A 26653-nucleotide genomic window follows, 5' to 3' on the forward strand; every position below is an offset into this window, starting at 1 on the left:
ACTTTGAGGTCAGAGACCGTTTATATTCATCTATTTCCAGTACCTATCATGGCTGGCACATAGGTTGTCCAATAAAGAATTCAGATCCCGACTCCTGGCTCTGGCTCCAGGTTGCTGCCTACCCCATACAGGCGGAGGTGGGCACCAGGATAACGTCCCAAGGCCTGAAAACCCAAGGAAATGGCTGTCCAGTCTGTCTAGTCTACATGTGGAAAATCTAAATGCTTAAGATGACCCCAGAATCATTCTGCGATGAGGAGAACTTTGAATTGGAGGGTGGGAGTGTTGGGCAGTTATTACTGAAATCATTTATATACAACTCAAATGTCCCCCCACTACCTTACCGATACAGATGAGGTTATGTTAACGGGCACATTTTGCTAACTCCGTAGCTGGCTTCTCATTTGGGTAACTAAGCCTCATTTGTAAGGTTCCCTTTGCCATCTGGTCGCTCAAGAAGTCCGCAGACCCTAGGCCCCGCTCACACTTTTGCTGCTATTCCATCTCAGCTCCTCAGACGACTGCTCTGTCAACCTCCCACTCTCCTGCTGCTCCAAGCCCCTGGGGCTTACCTTCCTTTACCACTATGAAAATACTCTCCCTGCTCTGTGGTCTGCCTTTTTGAAGGGTCTCAGAGCAACACTAAGCCAAAGGGTGTCACGTGGTGCACTCAGACCACCCTTTCACATTTAGCTCACTCCTCCCCGGGATGTGCGTTTGCCACCACAGTAGAGGCATCAAGGGAAAATTTCAGTGCAGTCAGCACAGTGTGCCTGGAACCACCACTGTTCTACCCTCAGACCTTTTGCTGATTTCTGCTCATAGAACCCAGTAGCTTCTCCCCCCATCATGAATTTTCTCCCAGGCGGCAGAAGGTTCCCTTTCCCTGCTAGGTTCACCAGGTACTGCCCTTGCTACATATATTACATTTTATTATATTATATATGACATAAACTGTTACCACAGGTAAAGAGAATGAATTCTGAGAACTCCAAGGACCACTTCATTTAACCATCCCTCAAAGTGTAACTCAGTTTTACCTCCAGTAAGTTTCCATCTGCACCAGATAGAAATTTCTTCTCCCTCTAAACTTCAAATCCACATTGCCTTTATGAATAATTGGCCTTATGATTAAGGCCTCATATCACCTTAATCACCTTCTGCCTATGAAGCCTCTCATATTATTTTTACTTTATCATCTCACCTAGAGAGCTCCTTCATGCTAGGGAGCCTGTTGTAAACATTTCTTACCTCCCACTGCTTGTGCACAGTAAATGCTCAAGAAGTATCTGATAAATATTAAATGAGTGATTTGTAATTGTACCCCTCTGCTTCACCCACAACATCTTACCTCGGGATGCAGTAGGATTACGTTAAGTGAAGGCATCTTTAGATGCATGAGAAGATGGTTTTTTAATGTATCGGTGTGTGCTCTTGTTCATAGTCAGTGCAGGGGTAAAGGGTAGGGAACTATCCTCTTCAGAACGGACCCAAAGGAGCCCATTAAATTTTCTTCTCTTGGGAATTTTGGGCTGAGACAGAGCCTGGCAGTCTCTGGAACTGCACACAGCGGCACTCCAGAAACTATCCAAACCCTTGTTGATACTCCTGAAACTGCTCTGCTTTCTACCCTTCCAACTACTCGGAGATGCCCTCATATCCTTCTAAAAAGTTCTTTTGCTTAAACCAGCTAGAGGTGGTTTCTTTTCTTTTCTGTTAGCAAAACCTGATGTAACAGCAGAATAAGGTGGCACATTGACAACATCACACAGATGATACTCCCCAAATAAAGGAAAATCATTACTTGTGTTACCCAAGTATCCCACTTCACTCAAATAAATTCAATTATTTTCTTTCCTTGAAGAAAAGTGTGGCTTCTAGCTCTCTGAGGAAGAAAGGGTAAGTTTGAGACCCAGATAGTATTAACAACAAACAACAACTTCAAAAGTTATGGAGATAAAAATTATTTTCAAAACCATACATTTTACATGTCATTACACACCATCTTCATACCATCTACACAGAGGTAAACAAATAACTGTAAAATCTGAATAACATTTGCTGTACTTAAATACAAAGATGTTCTTATTAACTCTTCAAAGGGTAGGTGAGAATTTGCATTGATCCAATTCTTACAGTCTTGTCCAGTCCCCCTTGAAGTCAACAGCTGGGCAGTCTGTAAATAGGATTTAGTTAAGCCTGCTGTCCCCATCCATCCATCCTTCCAACATTCTTCTGTGCATCGTGCTGTGTGAGACACTGTGCTGGATAATGGAGAAATCAGGTAAGTAAAAAATGATTCCCACCCATGAAGAAGCACAGAACAGTAGGAGAAACAGTCAAATAACTACAGTGCAATGTGATACCATATAATACAGGCATGAGCAAAGTATTATGATAGCCTCTAACTGCCTAGAGGAATGAAAACAAGGATTCTGAAAGAAGATGATGCTTGAGCTGAATCTTGAAGCAAAGTAGGAAACACTCCCAGGGAAATGCACCTTCAGCTCCTAATCCAAAGGACAGAAAATTTTGCTCCTAGTTTAGTGAGAAGAAAATTAAAACAGAATAATGTCTACCAGGGCCTCCTATTGATAAGGCAAAACCACAGTACAACTCAGAAATCTGGACTGCTTATTGCCAGACTTATAGCACCTAAGGACACAGTCCTCATGAGTTTTTAATACTCAAAAAAAATACAACTTTAAACACCTGCCTTATTCTATGCAATGATCTTACCAGAAGGTCCTCTAAGAAGGTCCGTAGGCTTACGATTTTGTGAAAGGAGTTTAAAAGGCCAAACACGTTTCACAAGTGGAATAAAGTCCCTGATTTTATATAACTGAATCTCACATTTACTAATTTTGAAACCAGTTAATACCAAACAGTTCTTAAAAGGCAAAGGAAAAGAGTTGATTTCTCTGTGGAAAGTTTGGGCCTAAGGGACAAGGATGGTTCTGTGTCATCGGACTATATGGGTTTTTTTGTTTCTTTTTGTTTTATAAATTTATTTTATTGATTTTTTTTGGCTGCGTTGGGTCTTCATTGCTGCGCACGGGCTTCCTCTATTGTGGCGAGCGGGGGCTACTCTTCATTGCGGTGCACAGGCTTCTCATTGTGGTGGCTTCTCTTGTTGCGGAGCACAGGCTCTAGGTGCGCGGGCTTCGGTAGCTGTGGCACACGGGCTCGGTAGCTGTGGCTCACGGGCTCTAGAGCGTGGGCTCAGCAGTTGTGGCGCACGGGCTTAGTTACTCCGCAGCATGTGGGATCTTCCTGGACCAGGGCTTGAACCCGTGTCCCCTGCATTGGCAGGCGGATTCTTTTTTTAATTTAATTTAATTTATTTATTTATTTTATTTATGGCTGTGTTGGGTCTTCGTTTCTGTGCGAGGGCTTTCTCTAGTTGTGGCAAGCGGGGGCCACTCTTCATCGTGGTGCGTGGGCCTCTCACTATTGTGGCCTCTCACTATCGCGGCCTCTCTTGTTGCAGAGCACAGGCTCCAAACGCGCAGGCTCAGTAATTGTGGCTCACGGGCCCAGCTGCTCCGCCGCATGTGGGATCTTCCCAGACCAGGGCTCAAACCCGTGTCCCCCGCATTAGCAGGCAGATTCTTAATCACTGTGCCACCAGGGAAGCCCCAGCAGGCGGATTCTTAACCACTGTGCCACCAGGGATGGACTATATGGGTTTTAATCTAAAATTTTTTATTCATTTTCAACTATGTTAGGGAGAACAGCCTGAGAGATTAAACTACTATCCAAGTGTCTTTTTCAAAAAGGGAAAAGGAAGCACTCCAACATGGATGTGCACTATAACAAACATCTCCTATATAAGTAAGTGCTAAAGTTGAATGCTCTAAACTCCCAACTTAACACCATTTCACACATGAACACTCCTTGAGATCCCTGCAAGCATGGACTACTGCCAACTCAAGGAGGAAAAACATTAAGGGTGTGTGAAGAATGAGGAAGAGATGCTGGTTTATGCACAATTCCTCTAAAAAGTAAGGACCATTTCCTAAATTTATTAAGAGGTTTTTATCTCTTTTTTTTGAAAGAGAGCATAAAGAAGGGTGTGAAGTTACAAAAAGGGAACTTGAAATCCAATTGCAAAAATTGCTCATGCAATTGGCCCCCTTCTACGTGGCTTTTTAGAAATCTCCTGAGTACCAAAGAGTTTAGGCTTTTACAACAGAGAGCTCCTACATCATGGCATGGCACACTACTGCTTCCTTAGACCTTTTAGGAAATAATCCCCAAGTATTTTTCACAAACCCTAAAGGGCTTTCTACATTAAAACATAGCGACAGAAATCAAGTGTAGAATAACTGCAGGGCTGTGGTGATGGGTTGTACTAGTTCCAAATGATTGACTTTCTACTCCAAACAATGAGACAAAGGGCATCACCCCGTGGGCACAGTCGGTTCCAAAGTGAGGGACATACACATGTGGATGATCTGAGGCACAAGCTGTGATTGGTCCTAAGAAAACGAAAGGCGGAATCGGGTTCAAAACCCACATCTCATGATTTCTGGTCCTTATTCAGCCAAAGCGTTGAGCTGCTTCATATCTATATTAAACACATTTTGGATCTTTCTCGAAAGTTGCTCTTGGTGCAGCATGATAAGGAAAACCAGATATTTGGCTTGGTAATAGTATCCAAGGTATAGGTGTCACACTCACAGTGAGCTTCTCACCACAGGATGTCTGAGATCTGCTGCCATAGAGAGGACTATGGCTCGATGATGACTACTAGAGTTCAGTTTTCAAAATTTTGGGAATAATCTGATCATAGCCTTTCCTTCTTGTTACATTATAGGACAGGAATTTAGAGTATTCAGTCAACAGGTTCTCCCAGTAACAGGTGATGTCATCCATCTGCAAGTGATTCAGAATAAACTGGCTTCCCCTAGAGACAAGATTAACAAGAATATTTAAAGCACACCATTGAATAATACTAGTAGCTTACATTTGAGTGTTTACCTGTGCCAAGCACTGTTTAGAGTGCTTTATATAAATTAACTCTGATCTTCAGAACCAACTCTATAGCCGTCATATCCACACACACGCATTTGGAATTAGACATGATTTTTTTTTTTCTTAAAAACAAATATGTAAACAGCCTATCCTCAGAAACAGTACTTGAATGACTTCAAAGATTTCAGTCTAACTCTACAAAGGATGGGCTTGGGACATATGTGAATGTGTGTTTTCCCCCAAGACAGCTTTGATTCTGATCATCTCTGTATAATGAGGTTGAAATTCAGGTATCACCATGGTAACAGCATTCTTATGACATTAGCTCAGGCAAAATGGGGATGATAAAGTAAAGTGGAAGAAGAAAAATGAACAGAACTTACCTTTCAGCAATTTCTTGAGCTACATCATCATTTGCTTTTACAAACTGCAACAGCTCCCTAAAATGGAAAGAATTATTAGGCTCTGAAATACAGACCAAGCTCATTAGTACTAAGTCAGAGAGATCATAGATTGAGGTCTATCGTTAATCTCTAGATATGTGGATGGTGAATTATGTCTTTTTTAAAGCAAAGATATCAGGTCCTCACAGGAACAAAATAACAACAACAACAGCAGCAACAAATATCTCACACAATCTGAAAGACAATCTGTTGTAGTTCCGGAACATATTTGGAAAAATAGAGAAATGTTCAATGATACACATCAAAAATCAATAGTAAAGAAAAAAATTCCCCTCCTGTTTCTTGCTCTGGCCCCCAGAAGAGGGCACTGAGCTTACATTTCTGGCCCTTCTCCATTCCTCATCCTAGCCCCTCCCATCATGAGAGGAAATTTGCCTCAGTTTCACTGAGGTCAATTTTCATGCTGTATCTGAAAGTCCTTTTGACAATATAACACAACTGAATACCCATATCTCTAGTCTTTGAGAGATTAGAGCTTTTTCACTGCATACTGTCTGAATGTTACATTTTGAATCAGCATTAGAGAACTTTAAAAAATTAAATCCCACTCAGCCTAGTTGGATAATAATGCAATACTATCTTTGAGAACCAAATAAGAAAAAAAAAAAGCTTTCAATGGAAAAAGTCATCAGGAGTAAATGTCTTAAATGGCTGGGGACTTAGAGGCAGATTGCGGGAGTCATCGGAAACTCTGCTTGGGGGAGAGCTGCTTACTGAACGTCGGAGAGATCTGTTTTGACTGGGATATAGTGAACCCACGGCTTCAGCTGTGGATAGAAGAATTCCAGCCACTCGTCACCGACATGGAAAACAAGTGAACCACAAAGAAAGAGGTGTTTTAACCGGAAACTTGCAGCTACACCCCGAAAATTAAACAGATACCTGGAAAAGAAAGAGCAAAATATACTTGAAACTATATGCCTACTTGCACAAATATGACCTTTTTTTCTTACTCCTTCTTCCCCTTCTTTCCTTTTATTACCCCCTCTCCTTTCTTTTTCCATTTTCAGTCTTCAAGGACACATCAACATGTCCCTGTGAAGTTTCTATAAACTCCCTGTTGTTCCAGGGGTTAGAGGTTGTTCCTGGGAATATCAGGGTGAGGGGGAAAAGAGGGATACTTTCTCCAGGGAGAGACAGATAGGGCCAGCAGCTGGGTGCTGGGTACAGCGGATACAAGGCTCAGATGGAAACAGTACCTCACCCTTTGCTACAAGTTTTTCTAGGCCTAAAGTCTGGAACTCATCATGGCCTCCCAAAGCCTTGTTTTTCCCATAGGGTACCCTACCTGGTCAAAGGCGTGCCCTGTTCCCTATTCCCTCTTATGAAATCTGGAGAAGACACCAGGCATACCTAATCAGTCTTCAACGAAATGCCCCCTGGAAAAAAGCTAACTTAGAAAAGAACTTTCTTTTCAGCATTTCTCATGCATGTACCCCTGTCTCCAACTAGAGCTGCTTCTACCCTACAGTTCCCACTGTGCAGTATAATCAGCATTCATCTCTCTGAATCCCCCCACTGCCCTCCTCCTGACCTGGTTTTACCGGTGCATATAATCCTTAGTCCTGGCATTTAAATATAATACATTAGTTACATATGCTTTATTCATGTTGGACCGTAAATTGTTTTTAATAACCTAATAAATACTTGATCTAACTTCAGCTCTTGGCTGGGCGGGGTGTGGAGAGAAGGAATCCCATCCCTTTGATTACAAGCACGCAAGCTCTTTGGAAGCAGGGACCACATTTCATGTCTCCACAGTTCCCACAGAACCTAGTTCAGAGCCTTGTGCACAGCAGACTCTGAGAAAATAATAGCTAAGTGAATTAATGTGACTTTCACAAACCCCGGCTGGACCCTAGTATTAAAACTCTCACCCAAAGTGAAGCTATTCCAAAAGCAATAGGGAAACTAGGAGAGTCAGGAGTTCTGGAAGTCTTACTTGTATTTGCAGTGATCCACAAGATGGACATCCTTAGCAGCTGGCTTTCCCAAGGTATCCTTTCAGTGAAAAGGAAGTTATTAATACTAGGAGTAGGAGCATTTATTGAAGACCACTGTGCAGTAAGCATTGCTAAACATTTCATCAACATGACCTCATTTAAGTCTTATAATAAACAGACTCAGGAGGCATGATTATCCCACTTTATAGATGAAGCAGCCACGGCTTTGAGAAGTTGGGAGGCTTGCTCAGGGTCGCATGGCCCTAAGTAGAAGAGCTCGGGTTTCAACCTGGTTCTGTCTGATTTTAGAGTTTAAGCTCCCGTGGAACCATGTGAATCCCCTGAACTCAGAGGTCATGGCCTGCAGTACATTTCACTCTGTGTAAATCATACTGCACAGGAGGTTACAAATGGTGGCTGATAGGCTTAGCGGTGTAGCCCACACACAAATTTTGTTGAGCTCACAACGTACTTAAAAATAAATATTCTAACCACTGCCAACATTTATAGGTGGTAGGATATTCCTTAACAAAAACCCAGATTTCCAACTTTTCTTGGGGAAAAAAAAGGAAGATTTGGTAAAGCGAGCTCCTATTCCCCTGGGCAGCAATGACCGGACCTTCAGCACTCTCTTCTGCTCACTACTGCAGCCCCTGGGGGTATCGGAGTTTGAGACCCCCATCTGTATTCCAGCCACCTTAGCAGAGGGTAAACTTGATGAGGGGAACAAGTCTTGTTTGCTTTTGCAGCCTCCCATAGTAGATGCTGGGCTGAATGGCTACATTTTTCATATTTTTATTTTTTAACAAAGTTTCTTATACTGCATTTGCTCCTGTTTGAATTAAGCAGTCACATAATAAATACATGCAGCTTTACTTAGTATTTCTTAGTTTTTACTTAGTTTTTCTGACAAGAAGTTTAAACATTTTTCTCATATCATCCTCATATGGTATATGGAAATTTCAGATGAGGACATTTAGGGCTTAAAGTTCTTTGAATAAGGCAAGAAAGAGTTAAGAGGATAGAGATGGACTTCAAACCAAAGAAGCCAGTCATTGCTTTCACCTTAGAATCACTTGGGGAGTTTTAAACAAATGAAGATGCCTATATGCCATTTCCAGAGATTCTGATTCATTCTATTCATTTTTAAGTTCTCTGGTTGGATTGTATAGTCAGGGTTGAGAACCACTGGTTTAAACCAGGGGTTGGCAAACATACAGCCCACAGGCCAGATCCAGCCCACTGCTTATTTTTGTACACAACCCATAAACTAAGATTATTTTTACCTTGCAAATGGTTAGAAAAAAATCCAAAAGAGAATATTTTATGACACAGGAAAATTACATGAAATTCAAATTTCAGTGCCATAAATAAAGTTTCGTTGGAACACAGTCATGCTCATTCGTTTACATATTGTCTATGGCTGTTTTCACACTGCAATGGCAGAGCTGAGTAACTACAACCCAGACTCTAGAATCTGCAAAGCCTAAAACATTTACCATCTGGTCCTTTACATAAAAAGTTTGTGACCTCTGTTTAAACCTTCAAAATTGTATAAAATACAAGTCATAATATGGGCCAGAAAAGCAATGTGAGTTTGAAAAAGAATAATTTCCATATATGCTAATTTTAGTCCATGGAACTTTCTCTATATTCATCCCACCACTGAGAGGAAACCTAATCTGAAATTCTACCCAGGTGGCAATGTTCTTTGAGTGAGAATGTTCACTGCTGTAGTTCTAGTCAGATGATTGGTGATTACTTTCATAGATTTCCAGGCCTGGTTTTTGGTGTATTCTGCATCAACAAGTTTTGGACTTTTCCGAGATAGAAGAATGAGAGGATCTCGTTCTGGACTTGTCCTATAAAAGAAACACATGACATAAAACTATGTGTCCTACACCATAATACTGTTCCCAATCTCTGAAAGGTAAGTAGTAATCGGACCCAATGAAAACACTGTACACACAGATGGACAATTCATTGGTTACTTTAATAGAAGAGGAGGGGGATACTAGATCCTACAGCAACTAGGAGGTCCTGGGCTGTTCTCCACTTTACCCTTCAGGGAAGGGGAGTATTTGGCCCTTCTTTGCTTGCATTCTAGTCTTTAGGATTATGTTGTTCTGGGCACTATAGCCACATCCCAGGGAATTATTTCCCCTTTAGAAGATTCATGTAACCTCTAATCACTGGTACTCATAGCTGTGTGACTAGGTAATCACCACTCACCAAAATAGCTATGTGACCTTTGTGGGGTGTGCTCTGTAAAATCCAGTATAATATTTAAATTAAAAAGAAAACTGAAGGGCTCAAACACCTGAAAACTGCACGTAGAAAAAGTCCTAGTTATGGTCCTCGTAGCAGATGGTCTTGACATTTGAGGGGTCATGGACCCCCTGAGAATCTGATGAGAACTGTGGACCCCCTCTCTAGAAAAATGCACATATCCCCATATAATTTCAAGGAATCCCTAAAACCCCTGAAGTCCACACATGGGTCCCAAGTTAAGAATCTGTGATCTGAAGATCTGAGAACCAGAGAGGTTGATAAGGAAGCGTAAGCAGTTGTTGTTGGGCTGAAGTCCACTGCGAGTGAAGAGAGGCTGTGACCTCGGACAAGGATGCTCTGAGAAAACTGCAAAACTCTCTCCCTTCACATTCTCTTTTGTATTCATCTGTCCAACAGATACTCATTCTGCATCTATGTGGTGCGTACTGTTCTTAGCACCGGGGATATGGAGCTGAACAACATGGACAGGGTCCTTCCCCAACCTTTTCTCTTTCCCTCTTCCTCCCTTCCTTCCCTGCTTCCCTCTCCATTTTCACCAGTCTCAGTCTGCGCTTCCACCACTATTTGGCAACCACATGGTCCGATGAAAAAGGCAGTCAGAAGAGCTGGTGATGGTTCCCGCTCTGCCATTAAGTGGCAGAGTGACTGTGGGCACGATCATAAGCTATTCCTAGGAAACTGTAATCTCTCAGGCAAGAGGACAACTCATTGTTCTGTTCAGCATTATATATAGTCAAAGCCCATCACACTTGTGGCACTTTGTAAATGTCTGTTGAATGACTGGACAGATGAACTTTACTTCTTTGAATTTCAGTTCAACTTAGGGTGATTTGGGCAAATAATTTGAGTTCTTCTCTAGTCTAAAATTCTGTGATTCTATGTTTATTTCTTAGTTATCTTAGCTTTCTCTTTAAACTAGGGTTCCTCACACCCTCAAAATTACTTATATTTTGCACATTAACTGGAAGAATATTTTTGTAAAACGTCAGAAAGTATAATCACCTTGATCCTCGGAAATATGCTGTGGAATTTTTCTTTTTCCATGGCCACTGTGCTGCTGACCTAAAAATAGATTTCATTAGTTTCTATGTTTCTTCCTTAACTATATAAGGATGTCTTTGAACCACTTCTGAAGATTAGTTGAGATCTTTACATTTTTAAATCAGTCTGATCCAGGCTACTCAAAAGGAAAAGCTCGAAATAACATTATGTTCCCTTTTGTTATTACTTCATTCCTATGGAGATGCTAGCAAGCAATATCTGCAAATCTACGGTTTGGTAAATAAGTTAACAACATTGAAAGAAAAGTTCCCCAAACTAAGTGACATGTTTAGGGCTATTTAATTCAGTACAATGAGGATTTCTTCCCCACTTCAATTAGAGTCTATTGATAAAATTAACAGGCAAAGACAACTGCAGAAAATATCAGAAATTGAATTAAGGGCAAGGAAACAAATCACTTCCTGACTTCATGTTTTAGATGCATAGGAGTTATCATCACATTTAGTCTGATTTTGCAAAGCACCTGGTATCCCCAAAACTGTACTTAGTGCTCCATAAAGACAAAGTCCCTGAAACTCAGGTCTCAGTGCCCATTACCACAGCCAGCCTTCCTTGCGGAAACTGCTAATCCACAGATGCGTCATTCTTAACTTACTTTGTAGGAACCCTTCACAGAAGTTTGTGTAGCGGCTTCCTCTGAAAAAGGAGGGGCTTGGACTGAACTGGAGTTAATGAGGGATTGGTGAGCTACTTGCTGTAATGGGGAGACTTAGGACATAAACTTTTCAGGCAGAGATACTTTTCAGATTCAAATAGTGTCCCATTACCCATTTTCTCTCAGGTGAGACGACGGCTCCCTATTTTCCTGGCTTATCTTCTATCCTTTCTTGCTGGATCATCTTTACCTGATTCTCCAGTCCAACTATTTCTCTGTCTCATATTCCCTCCCACCAAAATATAAACACTATAGCAATGGGGTTTTTTGTTTTATGATTTTTTCTGTTTTTTTTATTTTTAATGAAAAAAATAGTATATACTCATTATATACAATTCTAATAGTAAAAAAAATTCATCTGGAATCTCCCCACCCACAGATAGCTACTTTTAACAATTTAACCTTTCAGTGAAGAACTTCCTTCCAATCATCTCTCCACAACAGTGGTTCTCAGTTGGGGGTGATTTTGCCCCTCTACCCAAGGGGATATTTGGCCATATATAAAGATACTTTTTGATTGTCACTACTAGGGGATTGCTACTGGCGTCAGTGAGCAAAGGCCAGGGATACTGCTAAACAACCTACAATGCACAGGACAGCCCCCTACAACAAAGAATGATCTAGCCCCAAACATCAAGAGTACCAAGACTGAAAAACCTTGCTCTATATAACAGAGATCATACCATGCATGCTGCTAGCTAACATTCTTATTAGGACATATTATAGATAATAATAAGAGCCAACACTTATATAGCACTTACCATGTTCCAGGCAGTGTTCTAAGTGCTATATAAATATATAAACTCATTCTCATGAGCTTACAAGGTGGGTTTCATTAACCCTACTTTATAGTTGAGGCCCTTGAGAGGTTAAGCAATTTGTCCAGAGTCACACAGCTAATAAGAGCCAGGGTTTGAACCCAGAGTCCCTGTTTTTAAGTCCTATGCTACCTTTACTTTCCATTCATGCACAGTATTCCATTTTATAACCATGTCGTAATTCACTTCATTCCTTATTAGTGGGCTTTCAGGTAGTTTTAAACTTTTTTCTTTAAGAAACAACACTGAAGTGAATATCCTTGTACACACATCTTTGCATGCTTGTCTAATTATCTTCTTAGGATAAATTCTTGAAGTAAAATTGCTGGGTCAAAGGATACACACATTTTACATTTTCATATATACTGCCAAACTACCCAACAAAAAATGTATCAATTTATACTGAAATGTTGAGTACAAATTTCCTTGGTCCCTGGGGAAAGCCGCATACACAGACTTGAACCAAGTATCATCTCTGTTTTTTCTCTCCCTCATTCTTCCTACCCACCTACCCACCCCTCAAATGACCCATGTTAGGACTTTTGTCTCCCGGCAAGCACTAACAGTGGCCACCACAGCTTGGTGCTGCCCCAGCCCTCTTTTATAACCCCACCCCTCCGCTGACCATAGAGTGAATTCTTTAAATCCACAGGGACACTGAATTCTTCCACAGAGTGAAAAGTAAGTCAATGGGGATAAACTCCCAAAAGTTTATAAAAATAGGAAAATGCCAGGCAGACATCAGTGCAGATAAGCAAGCAGATTACTAAAGTTTCAAGGTGAGAAATGAAATCATGGGGCTAGAGATTCTGAATGGAGGGCTCTAAAAAATAAAATTGCAATTCTATAATCATGAATAGATTCAATTGAAGAATAAAAGGGGAAGGTATCAAAAGGAAAACAAACTCACTTAAGATTAGATTTTAAAACATATGCTATCTCCCTAAAAATTCCTTATTAGTTTACAAGGGCGGTAACTACACAGTAGAGGAACCTGATATAACACCTTGACCAGGTGATCAAAATTAACATCTCTAATGAGAGGTGGATGCACACAAAATCACTTATGTAAATATCTGAGCCAGCAATGCATAAACTGAATCTAATCAGGAGGAAATAGACAAAACCAACCTGAAGAACATTCTATTAAAAATGTTCAGTGTCACTGTATCAAAAATGTTCAGTGGCCTGAATTCTTCAAAATGTCAGAGTCATGAAAGAGAAAGACAGACTGAAGAGCTACTGCAGATTAATGATTAAAGAGACATGAGGACTAAATACAACACGTGATGCTGGATTGGCTCCTGTACTGGAGGGGGAATGTGCCTTATGGGACATTATTGGGACAACTAAGTATTAAATTAATATTGTTTCCTGTAATTGGCAATTGCAATGTGGTTATAAAAGAGAACACTCTTGCTCTTAGGAAATATGCACCAAAGTATTAAGGGGTACAGGGTCATAAGGTATGTAACATATTCTCAAATAGTCCAGAAAACAAGAAATTATGCATATATTAAACATGCAGCCTACATGTCCATCAAAGGACACAATAAATTAAATTATTATCCGATGGAATACCATGCAACTGTTTAAAATAATGAGGTCATTTCATATGTACTGACATGGAAAGATTTCTAAGATACCAATAAGCGGGGAAATAGTTGCCTAGGTTGGACACATTTATAAAGTTTTATGAGCATGTAAAGGTTTCATATTCAGAAAAAAATTGTTTTTAAAATGATTTTAAAAACAAAGTAGATGTACAGCAGGTGGGAAAAGAGCTACAAAAAGACAGAAGAGTGTGAAAAGGGTATTTGCAAGAACCTGAGAAAACAAAAAAAGGATTAGAAAACTAAAGTCAGGAATAACTTGGAGAAAAAAGGTTAAAGACATTTCCATTTTTCCCTCTCTCAAAATTATGTTCAAAATGAAATGCTAAGTAAGAAGTGATGGTCTCAATGTCTGGAGAACACAGGAAATATCAACTAGTCAAGTGGAGAGAATAATGCACTTTGAAACCTAGACTTCAGGCCTAAATTGGTTCCTTGACCAAGTCACTTAAGCTCTCTGAGCCTGAATTCCCTCATCCCTGAAATAAAGAGTTGGACAAGAACAATTTCCAGGTCCAGTTCTATGAAGTATGAGACCAAGTTATCTTAAAAAATAACTTCCTAATTATACCTACTGAATAATAAACTTGTTTCTTTACCCAGTGGCTCTAGCTGCCCCTGAGGACTGCGGCCTTATATGCTTCTCCAGAGAAGGGACTTTCTCTTCATCTCATTTAAATCTCCAGCCACACTTAGTACAGGTGATAGATATTTGTGAAAATGAAGTTGAATTAAACTATTGCTTTCCCTACATCTGAGAGAATACCTAGAAAGGCTGTGTTTCTAGAAGTTTGCTCATTAGGTACCAATGTTGTTGGAATCATTCATGTAAAGTGTAGCTAGGTAAGAAATACCTACAGCTTGATGACCTGGACAATCTAAATTCTGAAATAATGGCAGGATACAGTCAACAGGCCAAGGCAGGTTTCAATTGTGAATTAGAGAGTATTTGGAATAAGCTTGTACTGGAGATACCTATGGGACATTTATGCCTACACCATCCCTGCCTGAAGGACTTAGCTCTTAATTATAAAGTACATTTATGTGTTTCCAAGTAATTTTCTATCCTTCCCCACAGTATGGTCATTCATTTTTTCCTACTTATCAAAGTAACTCACTCTTATTTAGAGAACCTTAACAGTACAGAAAACTTTAAAGAAGAAGAGGCTTCTAGAATCCCTCCCACAGAAGCATTGCTGACACTTTAGGGTAGGTTCTTTTGCTCTTTTTCTATGGATACGTAAATATTTTTATACTCATACAAAATTGCTTATGCTATAGTTTTTTGTCTTTCATTTTTAGCTTAAAAGTTAGTCCTTTTAAACAAAATTAATTTTTTATACTTTACTGTTTACTTCAAGACGACCCACAAAGAGGGATAAATAAAACCTCTCTAAAGGACCTACCTTACCAGGTCTTCTCTGAAGAGGTCCCACCGTCCAAGACCGGTAGGATATATTGGCCAAACAGCAGGTCCTCCTTCCCAAAATGTCCAAGCAGGATACATGATATCATGGTACTCTGATGTCTTCAACAGAAACAGAGAGGTTATTCTAAGTCAGTCTCAGAGCAATAGAAGAAGCAGCAAACTGCATTCATGCCACGGGATCTGGAAAAGGCCTTGCCCCAGTGTTATATTGTCAAAGATATATTTTCCCTAGTCTGCGAAGTCTAGACTCTAGATGCTAAAAGGCAAAAGTGACCATGGGTTAAAATTCATGGGCTGACTGAATCCCAGAATACGAAATCACACTAAAGGTCAACTTTTCCAGTTCCCCAAAGTTCTGTTTTTCTAGAGGACATACACTGTTGGAGTTTTTAGTTTAAGGAAATAATATACCCAATTCTGAATGATCACATAGCTGTCTCATCTTTTAACTGATATTACACTTGGAGTGTATACTGTCTTACCAGTTCTTAGTTATTTCCTAGATAGGTCTTTTAGGAGCAAGAATTAGGAAATATAGTGCAATGGTTGAGAGTGTGGGCTCTTGAGAAAGATCATCTGACTCCACCTCTTTCCAACTCTAGGCAAGTTACTTAATCTTTCTATGCTTCAGTTTCCTTACCTTTATAACTGGATAAATAATAATATCAATAATATTATCTATCTAATAGGCTTGTTTTGAATATTAAATGAGTTAGTACATGTAAAAAACTTAGAACAGTGTCTGACACAAAGTGAATACTCAATAAGTGTTAGTATTACCTATTACTGTGGCACTGCTGAGCTCACATTGGTTGGTCAATAAATTCTGAGTTATTTTTCGGTTATTTTTCTTTTTTGATCAGGGTCAAAAGTAGTGATGGGCAGAATGGGGGGGAGGGGTGTTATCCCACATCTTTTGAAAAAAGTTTGAAACCATTTGTTCCCTTTACATGGTTACTTCTCTTAAAATTCTGGTCACTGATAAGCCTCTAATTCTACTGTTTCTTCCATTGGAACTACATATGCAATATGCTGTTTGCCTTCTTTCAAATATTTAAAAAATGGTATGTGATTTATCAAGCACCTCAGGCATAACAGCTGCTCAAAAGAAACTGCACATTTATTATAAAGCTGATAGACTAAAATCCCTCCCTTGTAAACTAAGAGTCACTGGTTCAAAAAAAAAAAAGGAGGGAATTAAAGATGAAAGGAAAGTTAGTATACTGATGGTCATACTTATTATCCACAGAAAAAACAGATAAGTAATAAACACAAAGTCCTTACTGACTTACATGGGAGCCTCTATCTGTTCTTCTGAGAGGGCTTCATGAGAAATAACGGGACCAAGCACTTTTGAGAAATGAGGCTAAACCATGGGAAATGCAACACAAATGTGGCCTCAGCCCACTTGCAACAGAGGAAATAAACAAGTCTAGAGAGAAAGTAAACTGTGATAAAGAAAAAGTGGGGATAAAAAGTTCCTCTGCTTTGGACACCAAATCAGAAATGGAGTTATTTTCTCAAAGTTCAGAGGGTTTTCCTAAACCCACTCTTCTCCCATAGAATCTCCCATCCACTCTCTTCTAGCCTGCCCCCATCCCTGCCCCCAAATGCTTCATATTTAGTCTCTAGGGAATGAAGGCCCATTCCTGCTAATACACCATTTACAAGAACCTGAGCACTAAGATATTCACTGTCCCAAGTTCTCCAAGCCCACAAGTGTGTCCTAGTACTCCTATCTCTCCATAACTAGACCCAAAGATCACCCCCTCACATATCCCTCTTGGGTATTGCAGGCATACCCCCTCACTGCATTGCTTGGGTGCAAACTGTGTGAAGTTATCTAGCACCTTCAGTCTCACTGTTAGCCAGGCTGGGACCCTGGGATACAGTGGCCGGACAGACGATACCTAATACTATGGTTGATACATACATTGTAGAAGCTCAACAAATATTTTTTTTGAATGCAGGTTTTCCCTAACTCCAAGCCCATGAGTTTTCTTGGGCCACTCTCTCCCATGCTCTGTAGGATCTCTGAATCCCACCTCCAATGTCCTAGAGGTTCCTCAGGCCTCTCTCATTCCCTACCCTCCATCCCTAGCCCTATAGACACAAGCAACCTTACTCACATCACTTGTGGGTCCTCAACCCCATCTGCTCAGTCTTATCGTTCAATGACTGTGAAGCTAACAGGGACACAGACCCACTTTTGGACCTCAGGCCTCATCCTCACCATCACCCATCAGACTCTGCCACAGACAGCCATCTCCTGCTTATATGCTAGAGGACCACCCTCCATCCCCTCATATGGCTCTTCCTATACTTACCTTACTGAAGGAGAAGACTGGAATGGCAGGCTCCATCCATTTAGGAACCTGAGGATAATCTCGTACATTGATCACCATCTCCATGTCAGGGAGGCGCCCAATAACTTCCAAAATAAAGTGTTCAACACCACTACACCTGTCAACCAGAAATACCACAACTTCACCAGAGCAGTGCCTGCTCTCGGACAAGGCAGGGTCCCGCTTACACTTTCAAAGCAAGACAAGCCAGTGTTCAGATCATCAGCCTCCTGCAAAGTGTCCTGAGAGCAATGCTCCTGAAGGGACTACTCCACTCTTCCATATGGTGCCAGTTATCTTTTCCGGCTAAGCTGCTCCAGCTTACAATACTTAATAAAATTTTCCAACTAGATCATCCTAAGTTTCAAGGGAGTGTTATTGCTACTCCTACCATTTCCTCTCCTCTTTTCATTCCCAGCATTTCTTTATTTCTCCTACATGGAATCGTTTAATTAGTAAGCAAGATACAAATTTTGATAGGAACTGGAAAAGCTGATTTTCTAATTGTGTCCCTTGGGCTTTGCATCTCACAAAGACATTATTTTTATTTCCACCGTAACTAAGTCTCATAGTTTATGAGGAAGGATAGGAAACCTTTCACTACCTTCAACCTGAATACAGAACACTATCAAAATCAGTTTTGCAAGCCAGAAAGAGTCCCATGTATATAATCACAAAGACTGTAATATTGCTTTCAGAATAGACTTCCTGGGAATTCTCAGAGGATTTCTGGAAAAAAAGTGAGTATACACTGACAGCTAACTTTTCTGCCCCATCCTTTGAGGTCCTGACCAGCACTATACTGGGGGGCAACATTCCAAGGCCTGACCAAAATTTTATGGCAGCATGAAAATGAGTGATTTAAAATATTGATTTATACACAGGGTGATAACTACAAAAAATATCAATAGTTCATAAACATAAGAAAAGATGGTCAACTGTACTACTATAAGGAAATGCCCCCAAAGCCAAACTTATAAAAACAGAGAAAGTGCTTAACAGAGGCTGAGGAATGGGGGGAAAGGACAGATGTTGTTTAAGGGTACAAACTTGCAATGAGCAGTAAATAAGCCCTAGAGATCTAACACACAGTGTACTGACTATAGACAACAAAATGGTATTATAATGACCAAACTTGCTAAGAGACTAGAACTTAATCATTCCCACTACTATAAAAGAGAATAATTATGTAACATGATAGAGGTGCTAATTATCACAATAGCAATCATATGAAAATAAATGTATCAGATTAACATGTTATACATCTTAAATTTATACAATGTTATATGTCAAGTATATTTCAATAAAAAAATTAAGTATCACCATGACAAAAGAAAAAATCTAGTGAAGCTAGATGCCAGTTTCCATCAATCAGATTGTCAAAGATCAAAGAGTCTGATAATACATAGTGAGAGTGTGAGGTCTATTCTGAGCACATGATACAAGGCTGGTGAAAGTGTAAACAGGCACAACCTCTTTGGAGGACAATTTGCTTCTATTTATCAAGATTTTAAAAACACATTAATTGGACAATTAATTTTACTTTTAGGAGTTTAGCCTGAAGATATATTCACATGAGTGTTCAAAGGTCTAAGTTCAAGGATGTTTACAGCATCATTGTTTACATTAGTCAAAAATTAAAGGGGAGGACCTCCCTGGTGGCGCAGCAGTTAAGAATCCACCTGCCAATGCACGGGACACTGGTTCGAGCCCTGGTCCGGGAAGATCCCACATGCCGTGGAGTAACTAAGCCCGTGCACCATGACTACTGAGCCTGAGCTCTAGAGCCTGCGAGCCACAACTACTGAGCCTGCGCACCCCAACTACTGAGGCCAAGCACCACAACTACTGAAGCCCACGTGCTCTAGGGCCCGCGTGTCGCAACCACTGAGCCTGTGTGCTGCAACTACTGAAGCCCGCACACCTAGAGCCTGTGCTCCGCAACAAGAGAAGCCACCGCAGTGAGAAGCCCACGCACCGCCATGAAGAGTAGCCCCCGCTCACTGCAACTAGTGAAAGCCCGTGCACAGCAACGAAGAAGACCCAACACAGTCAAAAAAAAAAAAAAAAATTAAAGGGGAGTGGTGGGGAAAAATTTAAGTGTCCATTGACAGACGACTCAATAAAGAAATCCATACAATGGGTTTTTATGCAGCTAAGAAGAGTTCTCCATGTACTCCTATGGAACAATTTCAAAATCTACTGTTACAAGGAAAGGAAAAGAAAGTTGCAGAACAGAAGATATAGCATGTTCTAGTTTGTTGATGAATCTAGATAACTGTATATGCAGAGATTATTTCTGGCAGGATGTAAAAGAAACTGGTAATTGTAGTTGTCTCTTGAGAGGAGGACTCAGGGACTAGTGGTCTGGTGGAGGGGGGTGTAAGGTGGTAGAGAAACTTCCTTTTCATTGTACATACTTTTGAGTTATCCAAATATTTTACCATGTGCATGTAACACTCTTTTTTTTTCTTTTCTTTTGAACACTTTACTGGAAATATGAGCAAATGCAATAAAGCAAGAATATTAAAGATATATAATGGGAAGAGAAAATTTTAAACTGACTTTATTTGTAGATCCATGATCATCTATGTAGAAAATTTTAAGTAATCTAGCCAAAACCTATTACAACTAGTAAATGAATTTAGAAATGTAGCATATTTTATATACTAACAATGGTCACATAGAAAATGAAATTAATAAAGTACTATTTACAATAACATCAAAAATATGTAATACCCTGTGATTATTTTGACAAGAGACATTCAAGACCTACATACTAAAATCTATGAAACAATGGAGAGAGTAATTAAAGATGTAAGTAAATGGAAAGATACACCCTATTCATATATCCAAAGACCCAATATTAATTTTTTTTACTGAAGTATAGTTGATTTACAATGCTGTGCCAATCTCTACTGTGCAGCAGCAAAGTGACTCAGTTACACACATATATAAACTGTTTTAATATTCTTTTCCATTATGGTTTATCACAGGATATTGAATATAGTTCCCTGTGCTATACAGTAGGACCTTGTTGTTTATCCATGTAACACTCCTTTGATACCGAAAAAAGTTACTCGTTAAAAAGTTTTTAAAAAAGTGTATTACTGCAGTACATTTACATGTAACAGCTGAAACACTTACTTTCTTTCCCATTCAGCTTTTAAAATAGCATTCTCTCACATACTGTACAATTCTATTTATATAAAACTCTAGGAAATAATCTATAGTGAGAGAAAGTAGATCAGTGGATGCTTGAGGACAGGGGTGGGAGGAAGGCATGGCGGGGAAAGGGGGAGAGAGGGATTGCAAAGAGGCACAAGGCAACTTTTGGTGGTGAGAGATATGTTATTTTGGTTCTATATATATACTTATCAAATTGTACACTTTAAATATGTGCAGTTTATGTCAACCATACTTCACTAAAGCTATTATTTAAATAATACCATTATTCTCTACCTTTGAAATGATGTGACTCCAGTGGGTTTTTTTTGTTTGTTTGTTTATTTCCGGTTTTTTTTTTTTTTTTTTTTTGCCACGCCACATGGCTTGAGGGATCTCAGTTCCCCGACCAGGAATTGAACCCAGGCCTTGGCAGTGAAAGCCCAGAATCCTAACCACTAGGCCACCAGGGAACTCCCTCCAGTGTTAATTAGATGGTGCTCCAGTTCCTCAGCAAAATCTCTCAGCTCATCCTTGAAATGCTGAGTTTACAGTTTCTTTTGTTCAGAACTGAATCCTTTAACTGTCATAGATATTTCTCAAACCGGGTGAAGTAAAAGTATCTAGACCTAGAAAGATACTACTTTTGGCCAGATGAGAGTCTGAGATATTACACAACTGTGTCCATTTCATTAAGGACACTGGTTCTGAATATTTCATTTTATTTCTCTCTTGTTTACCTCTATTTTCCTTAGTTGTATATGTATTAATAGTTGGAATAGGGAACTTTCAACACATTAGGACCTTTCATTGTCAGTGAAAGGTCCTGTGCTCTCTTAATATTTCTAAGAGCTCATGATTCTGACCGAAAAGCTCTGGGGTCTGGAATAAGAGCCATGTGCCTTTCAGAAACTTTGAGAGTACTGCTTAATTTGATCTGGAGATTGTTCAGCTAACTATTAAACATTGGAAAAGCTTTCAAAGCCCAACAATGTCTATATTCATATTTTCTTTCTCATTTGTAGAAATTACAAATTCCTCTATGCTCATAATTTGTAGTTAAAGTCTCTATTATTGTTCCAAGTAATGAAACAAATCTCTATTTAAAATACCTCGGGCTTCCCTGGTGGCACAGTGGTTAAGAATCCGCCTGCCCATGCAGGGGACACGGGTTCGAGCCCTGGTCCGGGAAGATCCCACATGCCGCGGAGCAGCTAAGCCCGTGTGCCACAACTACTGAGCCTGCGCTCTAGAGCCCACGAAGCACTACTGAGCCCGCGTGCCACAACTACTGAAGCCCGCGCGGCTAGAGCCGGTGCTCCACAACAAGAGAAGCCACTGCAATGAGAAGCCAGCGCACCGCAACGAAGAGTGGCCCCCCGCTCGCCTCAACTAGAGAAAGCCCGTGTGCAGCAACGAAGACCCAACACAGCCAAAAATAAATAAATAAATAAAATCTAAAAAAAAAAAAAAAAGAAAAAATAAAATAAAATACCTCAGTGATTTTCCCCACTACCACCTTATTTGCCCCTGACAACTTGATAACCAAAATTGTGATTACCTCAGACTGTGGGATATTAAATGATCTTAATTTTTTTGTTGTTGTTATTGTTTTTACATATTTTACATTACAGTGAAAATATACTAATTTATAATAAAGTTGTTATTACGAACAAATAATATAAATCCTTATGACCAAATGGATGCATGTTTTTTACAATACTGCTCATTTATTTTACTTGTAATGACATAACATCATTTAGAAAAAAGATCTTAGGAAGGGAATATCCTGCCTTCTGGGTTTTGTACTTTGTAATTTTATAAAGAGTAGAGGTTTTGTGTGGTTTTTTTTTTTTAAAGACTCCTGGGAATTCCCTGGTGGACCAGTGGTTAGGACTCTGTGCTCTCACTGCCGAGGCCCCGGGTTTGATCCCTGGTCAGCCGAGCGGCATGGCCGGAAAAAAAAAAAGACTCCTAAGAGGAAGGTTTATCACTTGTTGTACATAATGCTGCCTAAAGCCAACTTGCAGGCTTAGTCTGTGACCCTCCCTCCTCCCCGCCAGCCCTCAGCCCACTGATATGTAACTTCAGCTCTCACATCTAAAGTCCTGGCCAGTGGAGCCTGCGTAATCTGCAGCACCAGTTATTTCTCTTGCTTTTCCACCACCTTCCTTTGAATACTTGGTATCTAGAATAGTAGTTGGCCCCTGACAGACAATCAGTCAACGCTTCTCCTCCTCCTTCAGCCCAGCTCACTCATGCTGGGTCTCATCAGCCTGTGTCCTGAAGCTACTATAACTGGGGAAGGAGAAAGGGCAGAGTCACAGCCAGCACAATCAGTGATGTGCCCCAGCCTTACAAAGAGAGAGGAGACAGGCTTTGATATAGGAGATAGGAGAAGAGAGGTTGGCAAGAAAAATTCCCAGGCAAGCAGAATAGTTTGTCACTATTTTGTAGTCCTTCTGAAATGTGAGGAAGGGTTTACCTGTAAGTCCCTTTCATTGGACTCTCTATAAGAGTAGTATCAAGTAAGCCCTTATGCAATAAGATCAGAAGATATATGTACCTCACAGCTCTTACCTTGAGGGGAACATGCAGTCATTTTCTCGGTATAATCTGTTGTTAATGACCTGATAGTGGGTCCCTAGCTTCCGTCTGACTACCTCCGCCATCATCTTCCTGGAGATACCTCCTCGGAAAGGGGTCAGATCCTCTTCTATGACACTGGGAAAGAATGGGAATCATCAAGGAAGGCAGAACAAGAGAATCATACCATTCCACCTACTTCCTATCTGTGGGTCTAGGCTTAGTATTAGAGAACACAGTAAGCTATGGGAAAGAATAGAGGGCAGGAATGAGCAACCTCTTTCCTGGAAGCACCTTAGGTGATCTAAAATATCAACAACGACAAAGCCACAAAAAGGAAAAAGCAAGTCAATATCTCTTCTACCTCCCTCCATCTGGATTGCCCCTCCTTGGCCTGATGCATATTCCTCCTTCACTACTCATGCCACACCCACGTCCTCCCAGTCACCGAAGTCCCACTGACCTCCCCTTCTCTGAATCCCACAGAAGATATGGTTTACGCCTTACAGCCTGACACTGTTTGAGTCCCATGTTCTAGTCTGTTTGGCCCCTACCACCCTGCATACTCTAGCAGTATGTATGACTGACAGGAGTAACCAGAAATTACACTATTTTGAATCCCCTTTCAAGTTCAGTACATAGCAAGTTTTCAGTTAAGTATCACACACATCAGGTGAATTTTTTGAGGAATCACAGCATAACATAATGAGGAGTTAAAGGACCCTGTTATTTAGCTGATGAGGAATCTGAAACCTAGAGAAGTGAAGTGTCTTGGATCTGGGACTAGAACCCAAGGCTGATTTCAAAGTAATCTTTCTACCATAACACACTCCAGCCCTGATTTGCATACATTAAAGATAACCAACAAGAAACTTATGATTCGATTCATTTAAATGTATGTTCATTCCTTCAACAGTATTGATTGAGTACTTACTGAGAGCCAGCACCAGGAATATGACAGTGAATATAAGACATAGGTCTTGACCTCAAGAAGCTTTCAGTCCAGGGGAGAAAGCAGACAAGTACATGTACTAATTCCCACAAGGAGCTAACAGGCACCTGGGCCTCTCCTCTCCCAGGGTATTTTTATCCCCCAGAAATAAGAAAACCACCTCAAGGACCCTGTCTGCTCTCAAAACATGCTTGGCTCTCTGACCACTGCAACCAAGGTCTCTTGGGGATTTTAGGGAATTTCCTCCTGACAAGATCTAAATTCTTAAAGACACGTCAAAGAAAAGAACTCACCCATGGTAGCAGCTGCAGTTTTGACTTGAACATGGTTCATAAATCTCCAAAGCCCTGTTAATTTGGTCAATAAATACTTTCCATTTTGAACCTTCAAAAAGTGAAGTAAATGAAGGTTAACAAAATATCCCTGAGCACTCTTATTCACTAGCAGCAGGCAGGCAGAACCAACAGAAGGTCAAAACTTTTAGACACCCTCTTCTCCTCCCACTGGTGGAAATGAACCTCCAGGAAGGATTCATTCTACAGTTCTCCTACACTCAGATCAAGTCTGCCCCTTTACTCGGGCTGCCAGGTATCCAAGAAACGGGAAAAATTCCATGCTTGACACTCAGAAGGTTATGGATAAACTGGTGACACGGATTCCCAACTTTTACTAATCAAACTGAGCCCCACAAAGAGGATCGATTGAAAGCCCCAGGCATTTACACACACACACACACACACACACACACACACACACACACACACACACACACGAATTATCCCCCAATGTGTTAGGGAGGCGCAGGGTAGCCGAGCGTGGGCCATACCATCTGTGGGTAAACAGGGGCATGGCCCTCCCCTCCCCTCTATCACTCAATTCCGGAGGATGGGTTACTCTCCAGGGTCCTGGGCAGGAGAAGCACCGCCAGACACCTAAACGCACTCTCCGCTCCGAGATGCCCCCGTGCCCCCTGCCCAGCTCTGCCCCGCAGCGACCACAGCACAAGCGTGGCGCCGGCCGCAACGGGGAGCGAGGGGCGCGGGAGAGCGCCTCGGGACCGGGCCAGACCCGAGCCCCAGCGGTGGGCTCGGCCCTGTCCGGAGCCCACCTGACTCCTTCTGGCGGCCCGGCACCGGGGGCAGGAGTAGCAACAGCAGCCACAACCGAAGCTGGGAGCGCAACCACCGCTCCATCGCCAGCCCACCCACTGCCGAGTCCCGGCTGCAGCGCGAGCGGGCGGAAGCGCAGCCCCGCACAAAGATGGCCGTGGGGCCGCACCACGTGGGCGGAGGGCCGCCCCGCGCTGAGACTGCCCCGCGCAGCTCTGCCTCCTGATCCTGGTCCCGAGCCCGGCCAGCAGCACAGTGTCCCTGGGAAGACGGCGCGGGGAAGCTGGGCACCCACCGCGTAGCTAACCACAATGCGGTGCGGGCAGGCTGCAGCTGATCTGCCCGTTTGTTTAGAGCCGAGCTATCCACATATCCACATATATAGCCACCTCTCTCCCTCTGTCTCGCGCGCGCTCTCAGGTGAAATCGGATCCCAGGAGAGAATGAATAAATGGCGTCCCCAGGGAAAAATATGTGTAATATTTGTCTCTTACATTCTATAACATCTTGAAAACATCTTATTCTCTGCAGCCAGAAAACTGAAGGCCAGAGAGGGTATGTTTTTCGCCCACAGATTGATAGTTACTGGCACAACCTAGGCTAGTAGTTCTTGCCACAACCTCGAACTGCTTCTTACTAAATAGCATAGATTTGTTGAGCACCTGAATGTGTACAGTACTCTTAGACCCCAAAGGGTTGCATATAGTATATAGCACACATCTCTTTGTAATAGCAGTTTATAACAGTTGGGGTGACTCAGGAAAATAAACAGTGGGCAACACTTTGCTGTTCAGTATAGGTATACAGCTATATATGTTATATAAAGGGAAGTGTAAATGAAACGGCTTATTCGTTCTTGCAGTCTTGTCTTTAAACCCCAAGCTCTCTGTGAAGATTTTCTTGGGATTGACACCACCACCCACGGAGCTTAGTACCGTGTCTTGCATGCTGTCTCTGGACTTTGGGCATACTTTTTTTTTTTTTTTTAATAAATTTATTTATTTATTTTTGGCTGCGTTGCGTCTTCGTTGCTGCGCGTGGACTTCCTCTAGTTGCCACGAGCTGGGGCTACTCTTCTTGGGGTGCGCAGGCTTCTCACTGGGGTGGCTTCTCTTGTTTCAGAGCATGGGCTCTAGGTGCACAGACTTCATTAGTTGTGGCACACGGGCTCAGTAGTTGTGGCACACAGGCTTAGCTGCTCCGCGGCATGTGGGATCTTCCCGGACCAGAGATCAAACCCTTG

At 41.3% G+C, this 26653-nt stretch overlaps 1 protein-coding gene across 2 annotated transcripts; it reads right to left on the reverse strand.

The window, feature by feature from the left end:
• Positions 1 to 1948: 1948 nt before the first annotated feature.
• Positions 1949 to 25566, reverse strand: POGLUT1 (protein O-glucosyltransferase 1). 2 transcript variants are annotated; one of them, XR_011074320.1, is made up of 12 exons: positions 25410 to 25566; positions 24595 to 24685; positions 23344 to 23487; positions 17581 to 17716; positions 15231 to 15352; positions 10679 to 10738; positions 9147 to 9246; positions 7384 to 7442; positions 6156 to 6323; positions 5361 to 5417; positions 4684 to 4909; positions 1949 to 2264 (listed from the first exon to the last, which is right to left on the reverse strand). XR_011074320.1 is itself a non-coding variant. In XM_068546697.1 (11 exons), the coding sequence occupies exons 1-11, from the start codon at positions 25492 to 25494 to the stop codon at positions 4753 to 4755; spliced, it is 1179 nt and encodes a 392-aa protein (XP_068402798.1). In that variant the 5' UTR covers positions 25495 to 25566; the 3' UTR covers positions 1949 to 4752. The 2 variants fall into 2 exon arrangements, 1 of the variants encoding a protein (XP_068402798.1); XM_068546697.1 differs by having other exon boundaries at positions 1949 to 4909.
• Positions 25567 to 26653: the final 1087 nt, after the last annotated feature.

This window comes from Eschrichtius robustus, chromosome 6, assembly GCF_028021215.1.
Source record: "Eschrichtius robustus isolate mEscRob2 chromosome 6, mEscRob2.pri, whole genome shotgun sequence".
NCBI lineage: Eukaryota > Metazoa > Chordata > Mammalia > Artiodactyla > Eschrichtiidae > Eschrichtius > Eschrichtius robustus.

What these genes read in the sequence shown, in the direction of transcription:
- POGLUT1 (XM_068546697.1), bottom strand. Translation starts at nt 25,494, where the DNA reads ATGGAGCGGTGGTTGCGCTCCCAGCTTCGGTTGTGGCTGCTGTTGCTA. An exon ending in ACAGATCTCTCCGACGTTCA is followed by an intron (nt 5,418 to 6,155) that starts GTAAGCAGCTCT and finishes TTTCCATTTTAG; the next exon opens with GGAGCTGTTGCAGTTTGTAA. An exon ending in GCTCAAGAAATTGCTGAAAG is followed by an intron (nt 4,910 to 5,360) that starts GTAAGTTCTGTT and finishes TCTTGTCTCTAG; the next exon opens with GGGAAGCCAGTTTATTCTGA.